General features: G+C 42.4%; 1 protein-coding gene across 2 annotated transcripts; it reads right to left on the reverse strand.

Moving 5' to 3' along the window:
- Positions 1 to 1,282: 1,282 nt before the first annotated feature.
- KLHDC1 (kelch domain containing 1) lies at positions 1,283 to 21,144 on the reverse strand. 2 transcript variants are annotated; one of them, XM_072930606.1, is made up of 14 exons: positions 20,845 to 21,144; positions 18,089 to 18,159; positions 16,960 to 17,077; positions 16,264 to 16,382; positions 14,775 to 14,853; positions 13,819 to 13,902; positions 12,943 to 13,026; positions 10,693 to 10,932; positions 8,420 to 8,478; positions 6,684 to 6,796; positions 6,236 to 6,308; positions 3,327 to 3,411; positions 2,561 to 2,613; positions 1,283 to 2,231 (listed from the first exon to the last, which is right to left on the reverse strand). In XM_072930606.1, the coding sequence occupies exons 1-14, from the start codon at positions 20,944 to 20,946 to the stop codon at positions 2,057 to 2,059; spliced, it is 1,455 nt and encodes a 484-aa protein (XP_072786707.1). In that variant the 5' UTR covers positions 20,947 to 21,144; the 3' UTR covers positions 1,283 to 2,056. The 2 variants fall into 2 exon arrangements, with proteins under 2 accessions (XP_072786707.1, XP_012429711.1); XM_012574257.5 differs by lacking the exon at positions 10,693 to 10,932 and having other exon boundaries at positions 20,845 to 21,134.
- Positions 21,145 to 21,151: the final 7 nt, after the last annotated feature.

Raw genomic sequence — 21,151 nt, forward strand, 5'->3', positions numbered from 1 at the left:
GAACTGCCCCAAAATTCACCCCGAGGGCACCCGGGCACCCCAGAATTAACACTGGGAGTGTCTGAACTGCCCCAAAATTCACCCCAGGCACCCCGGAATTAACTCTGGGAGTGTCCGAGCCGCCCCAAAATTAACACTGGGAGCATCTGAACTACCCCAGAATTCACCCCGAGGGCACCGGCATCCCCCAGTTCACCCCGGGCACCCCAGAGTTAACAATGGGAGCGTCTGAACTGCCCCAAAATTCATCCCGAGGGCATCCGGGCACCCCAAAATTAACACTGGGAGCATCTGAACTACTCCAGAATTCACCCCGAGGGCACCGGCATCCCCCAATTCAACCCGGGCACCCCAGAATTAACACTGGGAGTGTCTGAACTGCCCAAAAATTCACCCCGAGGGCACCTGGGCACGCCAGAATTAACACTTGGAGCTTCTGAACCGCCCCAAAATTAACACCGGAGCACCCAGGAATGCCAAAATTCACCCTGGGGGCACCGGAACTACGCCCAAAATCACCCTGAGGGCACCCGAACTGCCCCAAAATTACCACTGGGATCATCTGAACAGCCCCAAAATTAACACTGGGGCACCCGGCCCCAAGTTACCCAAATTCACCCTGCTGGCACCTGAGCCACCCCAAAAATCACCCTGAGGGTAACTGAACAACCCCAAACTAACCCTGGGGGGACCTGAATAACCCCAAAATTAACATCACAGCATCTGAACCTCCCAAAATCAACACTGGGAGCAAAACTAACCATGAGGACACCTAAAGAACCAGACAAATTTACCTTGGGGCATCAGAACTACCCCAAAATTAACCTCAGGGGCACTTGAACCTTTTAAATTCACAATGGGGGCACCTGAACCCAATAAAATTCCCACTGGGGGCATCTGAAACCCCCAAATTAACTATGGGGGGGCACCTCAGCCCTCCCAAAATTAACTTCTGGGGCACTTGAGGCCAACAAAATGAACTCTGGGGGGCAGCTGAGCCCCTGCAAATTAATCTTGGAGGCATCTGACTCTACCAATTAAATCCCAAACCCCCAAAATCAGACCACCTGAGCCCCCCAAAATCAAACCTTGGGGTTCAGGGGGGCATCTGAACTCCCCCTCCCAAAAAAGGAGGGGAGGGAGTTCAGCACATAAAATTAGGCTGTTAAAATAACCAGTCACAAAACTTCCTTTTTGAAACAAATTTGCTCTCCCCAAACCTCTTTTCCCCAAAGAATTAATTTTGACAGACTTTAAAACCATCAAAAACGTGTCCAAATGATTCTTGCTTCAACTCTCTATAAAATTTTAATGGCTGTGCTCCCGTTAAGTAAATATTTGAAACAGAAAAATAACCAGTACTACATTTGCTTTTTTTTTTAAACAATAAATAAACAACTTTGTTGTTGTTTTTTAAACAAGAATGAAATATAAACTTTGCACATCCAAAATACAATATACAACTTATTTCCAAAAGGACTTCCTGGTAACAGAAACAGTAAAACCAGGTGATGAACTGAAGTTTTCCTATAGAGATCAGGTTGATGTTGCAGCTTTTTCTTCCAAGTTCCACAATTCCCCGATGGATTTTCCCATTTGAAGTGTGAGGTGTGGGGCTCCAGGGTTGGATTTTGGTCAGAGCCTGGTGGAACCAACATTTGGTGGTAGCAAATTTGTTACTTTTGAGACTGACAAGGTGTGAATGTCCCCAAGATACCGAGGTGAATTTATCTTTTTGGGAAGGCTGATGGGGGTAAGGCCAAGGAGGATTTTTAGACTTAAACCATATTTTACCCAGCTGAAATGGATCATGTCCCCTTCCAAAAGAACAAAAGGTTGTGAGGGCTGTGTGGTCAGAACCATGAGAGCAGAGGTGAACAATTATCTAGAAATGAAGTTGTATCAGTTCTCCATAACGCAGGAAACGAGAGATTCCCATGAAAAGGATTTGTTGTCAAACTTCCCTCAGAAGCCCAGCTGAACACAGAGCTGCAGGGGAAGAGCACAAAGCTCCTGGACAAACCCCAGAGGCGTCCCAGCAGCTCCCTGCCCTGCCTCATGTGGAGTGCAGCTGGCTTTGTCTCTCAGTCTCAGCTTTCCTCTCCTGCCTGTGGGTCATGGCAGCCCAAAAAGTGATTTTTTTCAGCACATCCTGCAGAAGTTTGGATGGCAAGCAGGGAATTTGCTTCTCCAAAAGAGCTGCGTTTTTCCCAATGCAGTCAAGACACAGCCTGAGGAAGGGAAATAGAAAAAAAAAAGAAAAAATTTGAAGTAAATGGTTTATATTCTAACCGATGGCACTTAGTAAAAGCTGGTGATGAGCATTAATTACAGGTGCAGGGAATTACACAGCAGCAGTGATTAAACTGCTGTGCAGCATCACACACCGAGGGGTTCAGGAATTTCCTGAGGAGGAAATTGGGTATTTCACCCAATTTCTGCAGGAGCAGGTGGCTAAAACACCAGCTGGGGTAGTGGGAGGTGTCCCTGCCCAGGGAACACGATGGGATTTAAGGTCCCTCCCAGCTTAAACCATCCTGGGATTCTGTAACCAACTCACCTGAGCAGGGAATAAGGCTGAGTCTGAAATATCAACAAGTCACTGCAGTGACCCTGAGCAAGAGAAGAAAAGAACCATTAGAATGACAAAAACTTCTCTCTACTCAGCAATTCTCCACATGTCACATTTATTACCGCGTGCATGAGTTAGAAATATTCTCCTTGACCAACTATTTATAAAGAATTTGAATTACAAATTCCTTTTTATTCTGTCAGTCAAGAAAGCCTCAGGTGGGGATTCCTCAGTGGAACCAGTGGTGTGTAAATTATAATTAATTTATAATCTTTGGTGTGTAAATTATAGTAATTTCCTCAGTGATGTGTAATTTGTAATGATTTCAGTTACCAATCTGAGCAACTTGCTTGAGCCAAACTCAATATAGTTTTGGGTTTTTTTTAAACTGAATTTTAATTGAAAACTAAAATACATCAATTAATATATTTATATACTGAAGTTTTCCTACAGAGACCAGGTGATGTTGCAGCTATTTCTTCCAAGTTCAATTAATTTTCTTCAATTAATATATTTATTAATATAGAGTAATTTTATTTATTTATTTGCTCAGACATTTTGGACTCCCCATCTGTGGAAGTGTCCATGGCCAAGCTGGATGATGCCTGGAACAGCCTGGGATAGTGGGAGACATCCCTGCCCAGGCAGGGGTGGATTCAATGGACTTTAAGGCCCCTCCCAGCTGAAACCATTCCATAATTTGATATTAATTATAATTGTCCCACTGATGGGATTTATTGTTCGGTTTACTGACCGTGTCCATAAAAAGCAAATCATCTTTGCTGCCCCCAAACACCATCACTTCTCCCTCCTGCCCGAGGCAGGCTGTGTGCCACAACCTGCAAATCAAACCACCAACACAGTGAGTGCCAAGGAACAAGGACTTGTGTGTTAGCAGCAAGACAAAGCCATTATTGCAGAGGTAAAAAATAACACCTTAAAATTTATTACTCGTTTGTTTAACAACACAAAATAAGAGAGCGGTGTGACTTCTCAGCTCATGAGAGTTATTTTCATACAGACCAATATATTTTGTTATTATTTGACTTTTCTGTATTCTGGGCATATAAACTTTGTCTTATTTACCACCACAGTGGAAAATTTTTTGGCAACTCTACAAACCAAGCTTTTGCCAAGCTTTTCCTTTTGCAATTTTCCACTTTCTTTGGTTCAGAAGTACAGTTTTCTTGTGGCTTTCAGCCTGGGGTGGTTCTCAGTGCTGACACAGATCCCTGAGCACTTGGAGCTCCAGTTCTCCTGTTCCAGTCTTACCCTTCCCCCAGAGATTCCTGGGATCCCTTGCTGTGAGTCAGTAACTTCCATCACACCAAGGAAGTTTTATCATAAAGACCCCACAAAATCAAAACCTGACTTTATAATCTTTGAGAAAGATCCTGCCCCTTCAGCAGCCACCCCTGGTGGGGATTTCTTTTTCATTATTAGATTTTTCTGCTCTATCACCGCTGCTGATGGATTTTAGAGCCACTGAACCAACATCAAACACACCACTGAAATTTCATGCAAAAAATCAACGTCCCCACTTTCTCTCTCCCTTCACATCAGTCCTTAGGTACCTCACCTTTTCCCTTCCTCATACCTGTGCACAGATCTGTCTCTGCCTGCTCTGCATTAGGGAAACTCTGGGCTTGGTCACGGAGAACACGGGGAAGCCTTTCCTGCCTGGGCTCTGCTGACATCCTAGCTTGCAACCTGAGGCTTTTCCTACTGCCTGAGAGCTCCTGTCCTCTCATGGGCTGCTCTAACTTATCACCTAAACATTCTAACAAAGCACGTTATTGAATCACACAGGGCTCCTCCACCACAGCAACGGCATCACATGGCAATGAAAACTTTGGGAATCCAGGCGTTAAACAGTTGCTTCTCTATTTCAACCCAGCGTGAAAAACCTTGGCTGAATAAAACTGATGGACAGAAAAAGGAATAGGATTTTCTATCAGTTATGGGAATGAAAACATTGGGAATGCAGGAGTTAAAATTTGTTCTTTATTTTAACCCAGCATGCAAAACTAAAATTGATGGCTAGAGAGAGGAATTTCTACCAATTCAGGATCACCTGAGAAGGTAAAATTTTAGTAATTCCTAAAAGTGGAGGTTGAAGGAAATTATTCTCTACAGAATTTAGGGAGGGAATCAGAGTTGCAGAAGCATCAGGAAAGGACTCTGTAATAAATTTCATTACAGAGCAAAACAAATATATAAAAGAAGTACACATAGATGTATTACTGCTCTGCATTTTAAGAGCAACTGAACTGATTTAAAGCTTTTCCAGCTGCAGAGATCCTGCAGAAAATCAAATTACAGTACCAACACTGGACACTTAAGCAGTTCAGCGTATGGACAGGCTTTTGGTGTGGTTCCTTTTGTCCACCCCAAATCCCCAGGACACATCCCAGTGTCACCTGCTCCAGGTGGCCCTGCCTTGGCAGGGGTTGGACTGGAGGATCTCCAGAGGTCCCTTCCAGCCCTAACATTCTGTGACTTCCTGAAAAAATCCATGAGGCTTTGGGCTTTGCTTGAAGGAGGGGAGGGCCTTTAGTTCTAGAAAGATTTAGGTCCAGGAAAGGTGCTCAGCCCTACAACCCAAATCTCAAAATGCCCTGGGAAGCAGCTGGGGCCCAGGGATCCCTGATCCTCCCAGGCACAGAATTATTCCTGCTGAGCTGCTGCTCCTGGGCTGCTCCCCAGCACATCCCAGGAAAAATCACAGCACAGGGAAGCTTCAGGAGACTCAAGAACTGAGCCCAGACCCCTGGCTGCTCCTGCTGTGCTGTTTTTAAAGACTCCTCAGTCCTGAAATAGCATAAAAATATCACTGATCATAAACTGAATGTATTTGGTGAGGCTGAGGTCTGGGTTTTTTTGGGTTTGAAAGGTAAAAAGGCAGAAAATGTGGTTTAGATGTGGCTGTTGTGTTTAAAACAGCCCAGAATAGGATAAAACAGGAAGAAAATTAATTAAGGTGAAGATATTTCAGTAACAAGGCAAGGAGCAGAGCAGATGCTATTTATATATTTATAAAATTGTTATATTTTATATTGTAATAATAAAATAACAAAAATTAAATAAAATAATAAACATCTTGTGATATATATTATTATATAATTAGTGCTGGGAGCTCCTGGGTGAATGCAGGGAATGAATTCAATGAAAATCTGAATATTTAAGATCTACAGCAAATCAGTTCAATAATTTTTAACTTAGAAACACAGATAATGCTTCAAACACTGGGCTACTCAATTTTCCTTTTGAACCCTGAAGGAGGAATCAACTTTTTCATGGTTCTCTGCTCTGTTATTTCTAATAATGTATAAATATTAATGAGCTTTTATTATTCCCCTTGGTTATTTATTCCTCCAATTCCTATGGTTTGTTCACAGAATAATAATTTGGATACAGAGCACCAGGTCAGTTGGATACCCAGATCCTTCACCACAAAAAAAAACATCTTTTCATGCAAATAAGCATCAAATACACTAGTTAAAAATGAGGTATGAAGGGAAAAAAAAGGTATTAAAGCAAACTATTTGACCACACTGCACTAATATCCTAAAACAGTCTTTAAAAATACGGTTCAAGAATTTAAAAATGGGCTCATTTTGAAAAAGGATTCCATGTCAGCACACATGATTTCTGTTTCTATACCTGGGCCTGCTCTTGGGCAGATGGGTGAGCTGCTTCCATCCATTTGTTGCAATGCTGTGGATCCAACCATCACCTGCAATGTGAGAACACTCATAAATGGGCTTTTTGGGACAAAAAATTAGCTTTTATTCACACAAGCAGCTCTAAGAGCATGTTTATTTTCACTCTTTGTGATTTAATGTTGCCCCAGAACCCTCCCTGCACTGAAATCTGGAATCAAAACACACCCAATCCCTTTCTTTTGGGTAAACTGAGAAAATCAACTCCTCCAGTGCATTTATCTATGAAATTATTATTTATCTGAAAATTATTTTTGTCAATTTCAGGGTTTTTTCCATAGAAACAAGCTGCCTTTTCTACAAAAGCAACTCCTATCAACTATGCCACACCCTGTTTGTGTGATCTGAAAAGCACAATAGAACTATTTCTATTACTCTGAATGACTTACTCAGAGGAACATTATCAGAGCTTAGTCCACCAAAAAGGAAAAGTCTGTCATCCCCTATGGGGGTCAGCGTGTGCCAGGAGCGATCTCTGGGCTTCTCTCCACTGATATTAATCCTGGGGGAAACAAAGAAACAAAACCCCCAAATGTTCAAACAATGCTGAAATTGTTGAATTAGTTAATTTAAACTAATTTGGCAGAAAATTTCAGTTTGTCCTAGAACCACCTGGGTGTTTTCTCAGTTAAAAAAAGAGATTAAACACTCAAATAAATTCCATGTACATGTAGGGAAACAGTTAATTGAGATCAAATTGATGATTCTTGAGGGGCTGCAGGCTCTCCACTCCAAGGAAAATTATTTTAAATCACACAAGGATTTGTGGTTTTACCTCTGATCCAAAAGCTACCACCTCTTCAAGCTGGTGCTCACCCAGACTTTGAAATATAAATATTAGTAAAGAGGGGCTTTCCTAAGTACAAAACAGATGGAGGTTTACTATTGATAAAATCTAATTTGAAATCTATTTCAGCTGAGCTGTATTGATTTTATTTTAGTTGGGATTGCTTGAGAATGTGAACAGTAAAGATCCTGATATCCCAAAAATCGTTTATCAGAGATAATTAAACAGGGATTGCAGAAGTGCCCTGCTAAATTTGGCACTCACGTCAAGGCCAAGTTGCAATAATTGTTTGAATCCAAGTGAAGAAAAGAGGCCAAGTACTAAAATTGGACAAGGGGCAACCTGGGCTTTGATGGTTTAAAAAAAATATCAAACAGATACTGATGATACTGATAATTGATACAATTTCAATTTTCATGCACAAGAAATGATCCCAGTACCAGAAATAACCAAATATTGAATGACAGTTTAGCAGAGCTCAAGGCAGGGAAAGCAGCTCCTGGGCAGTGGCAGCTGAAATGAATTTTGCAATCTCCTGCTGGATGCTAATCCTGGGTTAGCAGGTTCATATCATGCAATTCCTTAAGAAAGCTGGGTACAGTTGAGTAAGAAAAAAAGACTTGACTGGTTAGTAAATAAAATAATTCTTTACTAATAAATAATTATCACCTCCCTTTGTGATAAGAGGAATAAATAATAATGAATAAATACAAACGTTATCTCCTGTGAAAACTTTTTTTCCCCAGTATCTTAAATTTTTTTTTTTGTCTTAAATCTCTTTTTTCAGTCTCTCAAAGGCTCTGCAGAGGTGCTGCAACAGCTGAACAGAAGACTCCTAAATTTATAGTGATCCAATATATAAATATATCAATATTTATATATACACATTGTACTAAATGATGGATAAATCTTATGAGCTTTTCTTGGATCACAATACAGAAATAACACAAATTTTGGAAAAATCATCATTTTTTAATGGCCTTTTATAGAAGAGACCTTTCCCCAAATTGTGCTGTAACTAGAGACAGTAAACCCAGCATTCAAAAAGCCCTAAAACCTGGAATTCCATCTGGATAAATGTAGCCAGGCTGAAAATGAAGGTGTTAAATCACTCCATGCTGTGCTTCAAACAGCACCATCAGTGCTCTGGTGCAGAGCAGGAAAAGCTCAGCAACCACTATCAAATTCAATTCCATTGAAATCACAATCCAGCAGCTGTTAGAAGTCCCCAAACCCTCATTCTCCTCTTGGAAAAGCTGCAGGAATAGCTCTGGAACTATTTAACAATATGTTTCCATCTTCTAAATTCAGTTTTAAGTGTTACAAAAGCAAACTTACCTTCCAGACCAAGTCCAAGTGTCTAAATTCAGGCAGTGCAAATCATTCATTCTGGTTTGCTAAAACAAAGAAATAAAATCCCACTCGGGTTATTTTAAGCAAACAATAAACAAAGTATTTCAGTGAGGCCTTCCTGGGACAGAATATTCCAACTACCAATAGTTTGAAGCAATCTTTACCCACTTGCCTTAATATAAATCTGAATTATGTGGCAGATGAAAAGCTTTTCTCCTCACAAAAACCATGCAACTCTCAGGGAAGTGCCTGGCAGAAATATTTCCAGTCATGCAACAGCACTATGGGGCCAATTTTAGCTTCTAGAAGTGAAGAACTTTGTGGGATTTATCCAGCTCCTGCAAATATTTTTAATTTCCATCCACAGAACTCCTGGCAGGGCAATGCAGAAGGTGTTTTACTCTCCTATTGTTGCCTGGTGTTATTTTCCTTGACATTGAGATCAGAAGTTTGTATCCTCCTGTCTGGTCACTACTCCTTGGAGTATCCTGGTAGTGCTGTACTCTGGATATTCCCAGAAATGTCCATCATTTGTGCTTTTCCCTCTTTTCCTTTCACAAAGTGACCACCAGCAAGGTTTTAGGACTCTTTAGCATTTGCCATAAAATAAAATGGGAAATCTTTCCTCTTGCTTATCTGGCTGGGGTTGGAGATGAAGGAAGTCTCTGACTGCCTTGGGGTGGTGATAAAAGAACTTGCTTGCCTGGGAGCTGTGATTCCCCTGGGAGCTACAAAAACCATCTGGGGAGTAGGGAAATGTTTCTTGCCTTACCTTCCAACTCCTTTTCTCCCTGGGCAGTCCATAGATCTATTAGAAAAAGCCTTTCTCCAGCTTGCAGATCCTCTGAGGCAGAACTAGGCTGACAGGAGTGCTTGTACCCTAGGAGCGAGGCCGAGGGACCTCCAGAGCTGCCCAGCAGAGCCCTGGGAAGTCTCTCAGGGATTTCAGGGAACACCAAGGTTTGCAGGAATGCTACAACCTCCTCTGCCAAGCACTGCTAACCCTGCTGGGCTGGGAAGGGAATGGGAAGCAGCATTCTGGGGAGGGAGGGCAATAGGATAAAGACAAGACTGTGAGGGTTTGGGGCATTGCCTGAGCCATTTTATCCCTCAAGAGGGTGACTAAAAACAATCAAGTGTGGTCCAGCTGACAGCCAGGGGAACACATCTGTCTTCCATGACACCCCTACCCAGTTTCCTACTCCTTCTGGTGCCTTTGAAGGGCATGAGGGCATCAAATCATCCAAGCAGAAAGCAAAATGCAGTTGGGATCCTTTGTACATTTGGGGCAAATCCAACATCCTGGCCTCTACAGCTGGAAATATTCAATCATGTTGGAGCAATACAATTTGATATAAAGGATATCTATCAAATTTGCTGTTATGGTGAAAATTAAGGTTTCAAGAGGATCCTGTTCAAGACCTCCTCACTGACTTTCCTTTCCTGGGCATTAGGCAGAAGATGGAGAAATTCTCTTTCCAGCTCCCTGGGAAATCAATGTGTTATAATCTTTGCATTCTCATGGTTCAACAGCTGGGCAGATGCAGAATTACAGCAACTTCATTCTGAATTCAAACCACCACCAACTGTCCAAGACTGAGGCCTTTAACAAATAAAAGCACCTTTCTACCCAACCCTTCTTTGGGAAGCTGGAACCACACAGGTTTACAGGATCATCACTTGCCACACAGCTCTCCTGCAGCTTCTCATGGATTTCTCTTTCCTGCTCTATTTCATCATCCTGCTGCCAATCCTAAAATGATTTTTAATTGGCTTAAGAGCACCAAGCCTCCTAAGAGGGTTGGAATTTCCCTTGGAGTTCCAAGGGCTCCTGAGACACTCTGCTTATCTCTGGCAAGTTGATTTCTTGGCAGCCAACGTTAGGCAGGAGCTGCTTGGTCTCAGGATTAGCACCATGAAAGGCTTTAAGGGTGACATTATTCCCAGCTCCCTGCTGGGACAGGGAATTCTGCAGCTCTGCCTCCTGGATTTCCAATCAAAAGCTATTCCAGCTCCAAACTTTGCCAAGAGAAGGATTGCAGCTCCACGGATCTTCTGAGCTTTGCTGACAGAAAATATAAACATGCTTACATTAAGGCACCAGATGTGTGAAGAGCTGCTGCAAAGATTTTGGTTTATTTACTTCATTCTCAACATGAAATTTTTCCACTTAAATCAAACACAAGACTCACATCAACTTCTGGACTAACTCTCCTTCCTTCCCACTTTCTCCCATTTCTGTTTTTCCAGGGGCTTACCTGAAGTAACTGAGTCCACATAACACTTCTGAGCCTGTTTTCAAATGATTCCTGGTACAACTGATTCTCATCATCATCATCACCATCATCATCATCTTCTTTTACCAGTTCTAGCTCCAAGTTTGGAAAAAGGTGCCCTTTCCTCCCAGAAAGATGAATAGGAGAAGCCTCATGACACTTCCTGGCCCTTTCTGGTTCCTTGCAGAGCCTTTTCCCTGGGAAGATTTGTATTATGGTGAACTAGAAGGAGAAGGAGGAGCAGAGCAACCCCGTGTTTGCTCCATAATTTCTGGAGAAAAGCAAAACTTCATCCTTTGGGGAGGAATTATTCCTCGTGTCAGGAAATTTAGTGGTTTTCTGCTGTCTTTAGCTTTTTCTTTTCATGACTTACATTAATTCCTCATGCCCCATTGAATGTTCCCTCACCTTTTTATGTTTCCTTTCATTTATTTCTAGGACAGAAAATGGATCAATAATAATCACCAGGGTGAAAATTACACTTGCTGCCCTCCTACAGAATTAAACACAGCTTTCCACAATTTCACTCTTCCCTGACATGGGTTCCCAAGTGCTTTCACTGAAATTTAGCAAGTTTTTAAGGAAGCTGAAGAGAAAAACCTTTTGAGATCAGAATGCTGTAGTCAAACAGAGTTAAACAGAAGCCTGAGGGCAAATCCTCTGAGGGCAGTGGAGGAATGACAGGTGAGCTCCAGCTAAATCAGAATTTCACTGGCAGAGGCTGCATGGAACCCCAGCTGGAGTTACAGAGCTGATCGAGAGTGCAGCAGCCTGGGGTGAGCACAGAGCCCTCCCTGACAGAGCCCTGGGGGAAGGAGGCTCTGGAGGTGCTCAGGAGGAGCTGGCAGGGCAGGAACAAATCATCCAAGGGACCTTTCCATGCCCACATTTGGGGTTTTTCCCTCTCAGCTCACTGAGGGAGGAGCAGGACTGGGCTGTGGTCAGCAAATGTTCAGTTGTGAGCACACAGGACAGGGGCACAGGGCTCACTCAGGGCACGGATAACCTCCATTTTTCACTCTCCTCAAATCTCTTTATTTCCTTCAGTTATCTGCAAACCCAGTTTGTCCAAACCTACAGCCCTGGGAGGTGCTGAGTGCAGCTCTCTCAGGCTTCAGGAACAATTCCAGAGATCCTGAATCACAGGTCACATAATGGCAGGAACAAACAGGATCCATTTTAATTATTTTCTTTTCTGTTTGCTCTGGAAAGGCACTTAAATCAAAACTTCCTGCAGGTGTGAGAGGCAACTGAGAGTGGGAAGTGGCTGGACACGGTGTGATCACTCTGAGCAGCAGGAGTGGAAGGAGTGCAGATTAGCCAAAGGAATATTCCAGCAGGAAAATCAGGGAATGGGGAACAAAGTGCAGTTTTACACTGCTTTGTTTGCCAGGATTTGGGAATGCAGGGCTGAGGCTGTGGCAGCTTTCCAAGGTGGAGCTGGAATATGTTCATTCCCAAACTAATTCCTTCTCCTTTTTTAGACCAGAACTACAGGAACACAGCACTGGGGGCTCTCAGAAGCTTCTTCACTGTCAATTTTGGAGATAGAAAACATCCAGGCTCATCCTCTAGCTGAGTAGGATTAAAGGTTCTAAGTCAGCTGTAGTGAAAAGAGCTAAAAACTTCAATTAAAATAAAACACAAGAGTGCACAGTCACTGAAATTGGGCGGGTTTTTAACTTGCCTTACAGGATCTGTTTCTTACATCAGTGCTTCAGCAGAGAGGAGCTGAGTAGAAAATCTCCTTTAATTAGCACTGGAGAAGTTCCAAGTGTTGCTGAGAGGTTTGAGTATCTCCCTGCTTTAATCAGGGGGGTGGTGCCTATGGCTTTTTTAACTTAAAAGGAGTCAGGAAGAGTAAAAATTACACAGCCACAATCCAACCCTAAATTATTTATGCACAGATTATGTCTACTACCTCTTCAGACATCTGAATTTCAGTCACTTATGTGCAAAAAGTGGCAAAATTCAATTATAAAGCCAACTCAAATCTGTAATTTACCTCACAGTCATCTGTGTTTTACCTTTTTTGAGACAATCATTAATATTACAGACAGAATTTTTCTTCTTTTTGTAGAGGGTGATGATAAGCAGCATCCTGGATTCAGAGCCCTGAACATCCAGGTTAAGCCAAAGGCATTTGGGGTTTTTTTCCCTACTACAAAATGACATTAAAAAAAAAAAAAAAGCCAGGAGAATAATATGACTGCTAAAAAAATATTGAATTACCAGCACTCGTCCTCCAAAGATGTAACCTTTATTTCCCAGCACAGCACACGTGTGAGCTGCTCGAGGCTGAGGTGGATCTCCACCCTGAAAGAACCAAAATAATCCTTCAGAACACCAGCAAATCTCCTGGACAGTTTTATTTTCTGACCTACAAATCATCAGGAACTGCTACTGAAACCCCTGGAAATTAGTCTTAAAATTTGATGTTATATCCCTGTTCTAAAAAGTCCTCTCTGTGTAAATCAGAACTGAAAGTGGCAAAACTGGCTTGTACTTTGCAATGGTAATTTTGCATTTTGCATTTGTTTTTATAGGGATTTTAGAACATCTTGTAAGACCATAAAATGCTGCCAGACACTCTTTAAAATTACAACTTCTGCTGAGTTCTTACGTAAACTCACCTGGATTTTATGAACTTTAGAGAATATTTTCATCTCAATAAGGCAGAGCTCTCCTGTTATCTGTGAGGAGGTTATCCATGGTAATTAGACATGGATACAGATTTCCAAAGGGCTGGAACCCCTCTGCTGGGAAAACTGGGAATGTTCACCTGGAGAAGGCTCCAGGGAGAGCTCAGAGCCCCTTGCAGGGCCTGAGGGGCTCCAGGAGAGCTGGAGAGGGACTGGGGACAAGGGATGGAGGGACAGGACACAGGGAATGGCTCCCACTGCCAGAGGGCAGGGATGGATGGGAGGTTGGGAATTCCCAGATTTGCTGTGGCTGCCCCTAGATCCCTGAAGTCCCCAAGGCCAGGCTGGACAGGGACTGGAGCAGCCTGGGACAGTGGAAGGTGTCCCAAATTTCTAGAGCACAATAATTCTTCCAAAGTCAGTAAAATCCCAACTGTGTCAATGTGTGAGACTAAAAACCACTCACTCGAATTGTTGGTTGAGACCAAGTCTGTGTGGTTGTATCAAAAACATGAACATCATTGTGCCATCCCCAGAATATCTGTCCTTCCTAAAAAAAAAAAACAAAAGAAGAAATTAAAAAGATATATATATATATATTATTTTAAAATCTTTCTGCTTAGTGAAGGACACAAACCTGGAAGGGTTCTGTCCAAACAGAAAATACACTAAAGTAGGCAATTTCATGAAAAGATGTGGTGATGTTTTTAAGAATGCTGCAGCAGCTTAGATTCACTTGAAGGTCAGCAGCACCCAGGGATGTTGAGGCTGGTGACACCTGAAAATTGGCTTTGGGCCCCAACATCAGACACTGCAGCAAATTTCACCTTCTAAATTTTGTTGTAATACACTGAGAAATTAAATAATTGTAAAAAACCAATTCTTGTGTGTCCATCTTTAACGTTTGAGGTCAGGAGCTTCCTGTCAATACTCTGCTCAGTCATCTTTGTAATAATTACAAGAAATTACTGTAGGAAAGTTGATTATCCAGGCATCCTTGTGGAAAATAAATTCATTAAATTAACTCAGAGTATTTGTCAGTTAGACCTGGGAAGCTGTAAATTCCCTAATGTTATTTCAAATAAATAAATTATAAAAATCATTAATTAAAACTACAAAAATTACTAAAATTTCCTGGAATTTTCAGCTTTAAAATACAAAATATTTCATAAAATGTTTTTTATAATTTTCAGATTAAAATCCCAAGGCCAGCACTGGGAACTTGGAATATGTGGAACAACCACCACTCCCAACATGCAGTATCTGGAATTTCAAACCTTAAAAAGATTCCAAATTTGCATTTCTGCTGATGCTATAAATAAAAGAAAAATCAGATTTTCATGCTTCTCAAGGGTGATAAAAAGGAGCTTTCTTTCCCAGTCAGAAAGCACAAATCAGTGGGAATGGGGACAAATCTCTTACCCAAAATGCATCGTGGACATCGAAACAATCACTGAGTTCATTGTGCTTCCTGCAGCCATAGCCTCCAAAATAAATTAGCCTGAAACAACAAAACCATTTCATTCTTCTGTAGATAAGATTAACATGAACAAGCTGTAATAATGAATCATTTGGGTTGCTGCTGCACTAGCAGTAACATAAACATTGAGAATATTTTGTGTTGCACCTGGTGATGCAAACCCAAACAAGGCGAAGGTCACAGCCACGCCCTCAACAAACATGACTGAAACCCACACAAGGAAATTATTCGAGACACCTCAAAGTCTCTGTTCCTCTCCCTAGAAGTTTATTTCCACTGCTGTTTTCAGGCAAAAATGGGAAATAACACCCAGGACAGTGAAATGCCTTCTTCTCTGCCTTTCCCCTAGTGAAATTCCTGTGCTCCTGCTGCATTTTTTACCTTCTGTGTCCAACTTTAGGCAAGAAATGTTCCCAAGGTTTGTCTCACAGGACACAAAAAGTCAATTTTTGGCTTAAAAGAAAATTTTTCAACCAAGCACTACTGAAAGATCCTCACACATCTCCCAGCCCAATATTCCACCCAGGAAAGGGGCCATCCATAAATAATCTTTTTTTTACATCAAAAGCTTCCATTCTATCACCTAAAACAGGTGATTTTCTCAGCATGCAGGTGACACAATACTTTGAATAAATGCATTTAGTTTTGAATGATCTATTAACAGCCAAGGAGTTGTTCAAATATCTGTATATTCCTATCTCTTGCAGTTACATTACAATTATCTGGCACCCAGGGGCATTGCACAGCTTATGCAAAACCTCTTTAGATGTGGAGTCCAGACAGAGATAAATCATTTCCATCTGATAATGTGCACTATAAATCACATTCTGACTTGTTTGTAACACATTTAATAATAAATCACTGACAGGGCACCCGCTTGTGATCACTTCTGCCTCATTATCCAGTCTTTTTCCATAATAAAACACAAAATCTGGAGTATTTCTGTTTAGCCAAGTCTGTTTTCTAAACACAGTCACTTTTCCAACACAAATGTCCAGACTGACTCAGTCCTTGCAAGACAAAGATAATCACTGGAAAGCCTTTGCAACTGCCAGCTGTTAAAATCCTTGGGAACACGCTAAATTGATTTATTGCAGGTAAATGTAATGCTTAAAATAATGAATATTGCAGAGAAAGTAATTTTTATACTGTTTTTAATGTGTTAAAATCATACAATAGATGCATGATAGCTTTCTAAAGTGTAAAACATTCCACACTTGCCATAAATATCCCAGCCCTCTCCTAAAGTGGGATTTTATTTATCAGTGGTTCAGCTCACATGTGAGGAAAATCTTGTACAAAGTTGTTACAAAATCCCCCAGCAAGTCAAGCTAAAAATCAGAGTTTCCTCCATCCCAACCCTGAGTTCTCTTCACTTTTTAACACTTTCTCTCTGTAATTAACACAAATTAAATATTTTCAATGTGCTACCTGTTTTCGTACACCCAGCAGGAAAGTTTGTCACGAGGTGTGGGAGGTTGACCTTTAAAATTTGTGATTTTTTTCCACCTGTAGGTTCCGGTTTTTGTTCTCAAATTGACATAATACAGCTTGAAAGGAAAGAAAAAATGACAATGTTTTCAGTATAAAGAACAAATCACCACCAGAAAAAAACAACCCACCACCCCCAGAAGCCTGGAAGTAAAAGAGGAAATGGCAGTGAGTTTACAATGGTAAATACACCAAAAAAAACAAGGTTAAAGTGGGAGAAATGGCAGAAAGTCGGCTCCAATTCACTGATTTTCTAGTCCCGAGTAAACTCTGACTTTCTTTAATTAAATGATAAAACAACTGATTTCATGTATTTTGTTAATTCAGTTTTCAGTTATAAGGAAAGCTGGTAGCTCTATTTTAACCTTAATTATGACCTGATTATTTAAAAAGCAGTGAACTGCTATCAAAGAGAAAAAAGAAAAGTGATATTCAGAGATTAATCTCACTTAAGGTTGTCAAAATATTTTAAAAAACCAATTGGGAAAGCACTGACATAAATATAGAAGGTTTAAAAAAATAAAGCTTTTCTCAAATTTCTCTTTAATTCAAATACAAATATACCAGATAAACAGCAAGGTCAGTATTAGTATTTATGAAAATACAATATTAATAGGGGAAAAAAGATTACAATACCCGATTGCTGTATCCTTTATCATCAAATCCCCCAAAAATGTACAGCTTCCCATTGATGCTGGCCCCACAGCTGCCTGACATGGAGGTGGGTAACTCCCCTTCCATCAGGTGCATTGTCCTGCAATTAAAAAAAAAACACATGAAGCCCCTTCCAATCTGCCAAAATGTAACAACCCCAAACAGATTTATTCAGAATGTTTAGATTTAAAAGTTAAAAATACAGCCTGGGCCATAACTAGGATTTGGAGCTGTGGGTGAAGTTGGGCTCCTGTGGTGGAAGAGAACTTCCAGGTGGATATTGTGTTTTTATAAAGTATCTTGATTCTTCTGGAGAAGAAAGCCACATTAGGAGAGCTTTAGTAGAGCTGAAACATTAATTACTCAAAATCTGGAAATAGCTGCACGTGTGGAACTGTGCTGAGAGCTCAGGCAGGCCAGGAGCAGATCCTGGTTATATATAACCTGGAAAAATTCTGTTCAACCCAGATCACTTTCCTGATCTCTGGGAGCACAAACTGCTGGACTGGGACAGCAGGGGAAAAAAAGGAATGTGAGGGGCTTTGGGGGAAAGAAATGGGGGGAAAAGGGGCAAGAGAATGGGGGGAAAGGGAAAAAAGAGAGGAAGAGGAGAGGAAAAAAGGCAGGAAAAAACAAAGTGGAAGGAAAACTGGCAAGTTCTGAGTTATTTTTAGGAGGAAAAAAAGAAAGTGGAAGGCAAGAGAGAAAGGGGGAGTTCTGAGTTATTTTTGAGTTGCAATGTACATGGAATTAATTCCAAAAATAATAAATCCATAACTGTAACTAGATCAAGAGCCCAAGTAGCCAGTGTTTAACTGTTTTAACATGAAAGTTAATGTAAAAGAACTACGCCAAAATAAACTGCCAAGTAAATGCAGCTGTGTTAACAGAGCCTGGAGCCAACCATTTCCACCATTCCCTTGCACACAATAATTAGACTTCAGCAGGGATTGTGTTTCCTGGAGTTAATTTACCAGCACAGGTCTGTCCTTCAGTGCTGACATTAAACACCTGCTGTTTAACATGACCAATGTCCCTGAAGGCTTTTCCCTGCAGATCAGTGACAAAAATCAGTTTCAGGTAATGATTGGATAGAAATGGTGCCACTCACCACAGCCCACTGTCCATGTCATAGATCCAGAGCTCATCGCTGGGCAGATAAACTTCATTTTCTTCAATGGACTGAAAGGGGAACAATGTTAAAATGTTCAGTCAGTTCTGCCTTTTGTGTTTGCACATGAAATGCCAAGCCATGTTACTCAGCAACACTGAATGATCTCAAGGAAATCAGAAGTCATACCCTACTGTTACTGCTCTGATCAGAAAATGGATTTATTTTAAAAATAAACAACTCATTCCTCCTCAGGACCTCTCAATAAAGGCACAGATCGAGCAAGTTCACATTTTGCTAGAAAAGATGTGTAACAACACCAACCAGATACAAAGCTCCTGAATTAAAACTCATTTAGATACTTTTTATCAGGAGCTGTTTCCATTGGCATAATGAAAAAATAAAAAATAGAATATAAAAAGGGGACTGAAAACACAAAAAGTTACTAGCAGCAGTAACTTGCAAGACCAAGGTGTCATACATAAAGGAGAAAATTAATTCTTCTGTGGAAAAAAAGATTTATGAAGATTCCTGAATAGAGGTCATTAAGAAAGATACATAATTTGGGAAATAATGATGAGGAAACACAACAAACAGGAGAGGAAGCCCAAAAATGCAGTACTCGTGGTGAGTAACAACTACAGCATTAATTACTGCCTTGGCACCAGAAAGAAATTAGTCTGGCAGTGAGTAAGCAGCCACAGTCAGTAAACAAATAAAAACTGGCTCAAAATTAAACGAATGTGAAGAAGTGAAACACAAAACTGAAATATAACTAGTGACAATTCAGTTACTGATATTGATGACTTGCCTTCAAATGATGTTTTATTATGAATTTCTCACTGTGAAAGGTGCAAAGCAGGCAGGTACATCCTATTTTTGGTAGATTTATTCTGCCAGTTACCTCTGCTCTGCTGTTACACACTCCTGGTAGCTTCTGCAAGGAGCACAAGTTGACTCCATTTAATCTGGAGATGTCAGAGGTCGAGCACCTGCTCCAGAACCAGCTCTGAGCAAACACACTCATGCCAAAAATAAAGTTTGCTGGGCAGAAGTCCAGCAGCAACACGTGAAAAATGATTTATTTGTGTAAAGGGCTACTTATAGAGCAACAATTTTCATAATATTTTCAACAGGTAAATACGTAAAACTACTAAGAACACTTGCAAAGTTTATCTGCTAAACTTCATATACGTGGTCTTGAATGTGCCACAAACCCACAATTTTTTATTAGAAAACCTTTAAAAATATTGTGCTCATTAGCTCAACCAAAGTTTTAAAGACCAGAGCATAAAAACTACTAAGATTACCAGTGATTTAGGGGGTATTTAGCTATACAGAGTATTATGGAATTTAAAGCCAGGAGTTTCCCACTAGAGTTCTTTGCTTGAGTATGGAAGGACAAGCTTTGAACACTTCAAAGTTACCTTAGACCACAAAAAATATATATAGAATATGAAATATCTTTATAGAAAGAACAGTTTCCACCTGATCAAGACCAGGAATTGCACTAAGCACAGTCTTTTCGATTTTATGGCCAATGTGCACAGACAGACAAGATAAAAAGATAAATATTAAAAAAAAAAAAAAAAGTAAAAGTAAATGGATGTATTTAATGTAGTATCATTCTTATCTTCCTTTTGGGTTGTATACATAGAGTCAAAAGACACAAGGACCTACTTATGACAGAACCAAAAGTGCTTTTTAAGGAAAACAAAAACAAAAACTAAAAATTGTGGGTGGGTTTCAGCCTGCCACCAGCTTGTTTTCGAGGCGACAGCAGCGCTTTCTAAGGGAGAAAAACGTGCTGTAAGCACCACACAACTACTAATAAATAAAAAACACGGGGACGAGGCAGCGAGAACATGAATTACACCCTGGAAAAGCTGAGCCACAAATGACAGAGCTGAGGCTTGAAGGGAGAGGCGCTGAGGAGCGAAGGAAGGGCGCGTTGGAAGGGGCCGGGAGCGAACCGGCTCCGCCAGCCACACGGGCTCCGGGACGGAGGCGGCTGCGAGCGGGGCAGGAGGAGGAAAGGGCGGCGGGTCAAGGGGATCGGAGCGGCCCCGCCATCCCTTCAGCGCCATCCCCTCTGTGTTCTCTCCTCAGTGCTTTCCCCTCAGCGCCGTCTCCTCAGTGCTTTCTCCACAGCGCCATGCCATCACTGTTGTCCCCTCAGCGCCATGCCCTCAGTGCTGTCCCCTCAGTGCTTTCTCCTCAGCGCCATGCCATCAGTGTTGTCCCCTCAGCGCTTTCTCCTCAGCGCCATGCTATCAGTGCTGTCCCCTCAGCGCCATCCCCTCAGTGCCATCCCCTCAGTGCCGTCCCCTCAGTGCCATCCCCTCAGCGCTATCCTCTTAGTGCCGTCCCCTCAGCACTATCCTCTCAGTGCCGTCCCCTCAGTGCCATGCCCTCAGTGCCATGCCCTCAGTGCCATCCCCTCAGTGCTTTCCCCTCAGCGCTGTCCTCTCGGCGCTGTCCTCTCAGTGCCGTCCCCTCAGCGCCATCCCCTCAGCGCTATCCCCTCAGTGCCATCCCCTCAGTGCTTTCCCCTCAGTGCCGTCCCCTCAGCGCCTCCCGCCGCCATTCGAACGGCGCGCGGCCGCCGCAGCCAATCAGCGCCCGCGCCACAGCCCCGGGCGCCCGCCGAGGGCTGAGGGCCGGCGGGGGAACCCCCCCTCCCCGCCCCGCTCCCCGCGCCCGCTCCCGCCGCTCCCGCCCCCGCCGCTCCTTCCCGGTTCCCCCGCCCGCCTTACCACATATCCTCCCCACACGTAGAGAAAGTTGCCGTCCACCACGGCGCAGTGGCCGCTGCGCTCCTCGGCCACGCCGAACTGATCCGCGGGGTCCGCCGCCATCTTGGTGGGGGGGGAGGAAGAGGAGGAGGAGGAAGAGGAGGAGGAGGAGGAAGCGGCTCGGCCGCCTCAGGGCGCGCGTCCCACCACCGCCTCCTCCGGGTGAAGCTGCGGCTCCGCCGCCGGTCGCTCCCCTGGGGCGGACGGGAAGCGAGGAGGGTCCAAAGTGTGGGGCGGCACCTGGCGCGCGTGGCGGTGGGAGCGGACG

The sequence above is a fragment of the Taeniopygia guttata genome, chromosome 5, assembly GCF_048771995.1.
Source record: "Taeniopygia guttata chromosome 5, bTaeGut7.mat, whole genome shotgun sequence".
Classification (NCBI taxonomy): Eukaryota; Metazoa; Chordata; class Aves; order Passeriformes; family Estrildidae; genus Taeniopygia; species Taeniopygia guttata.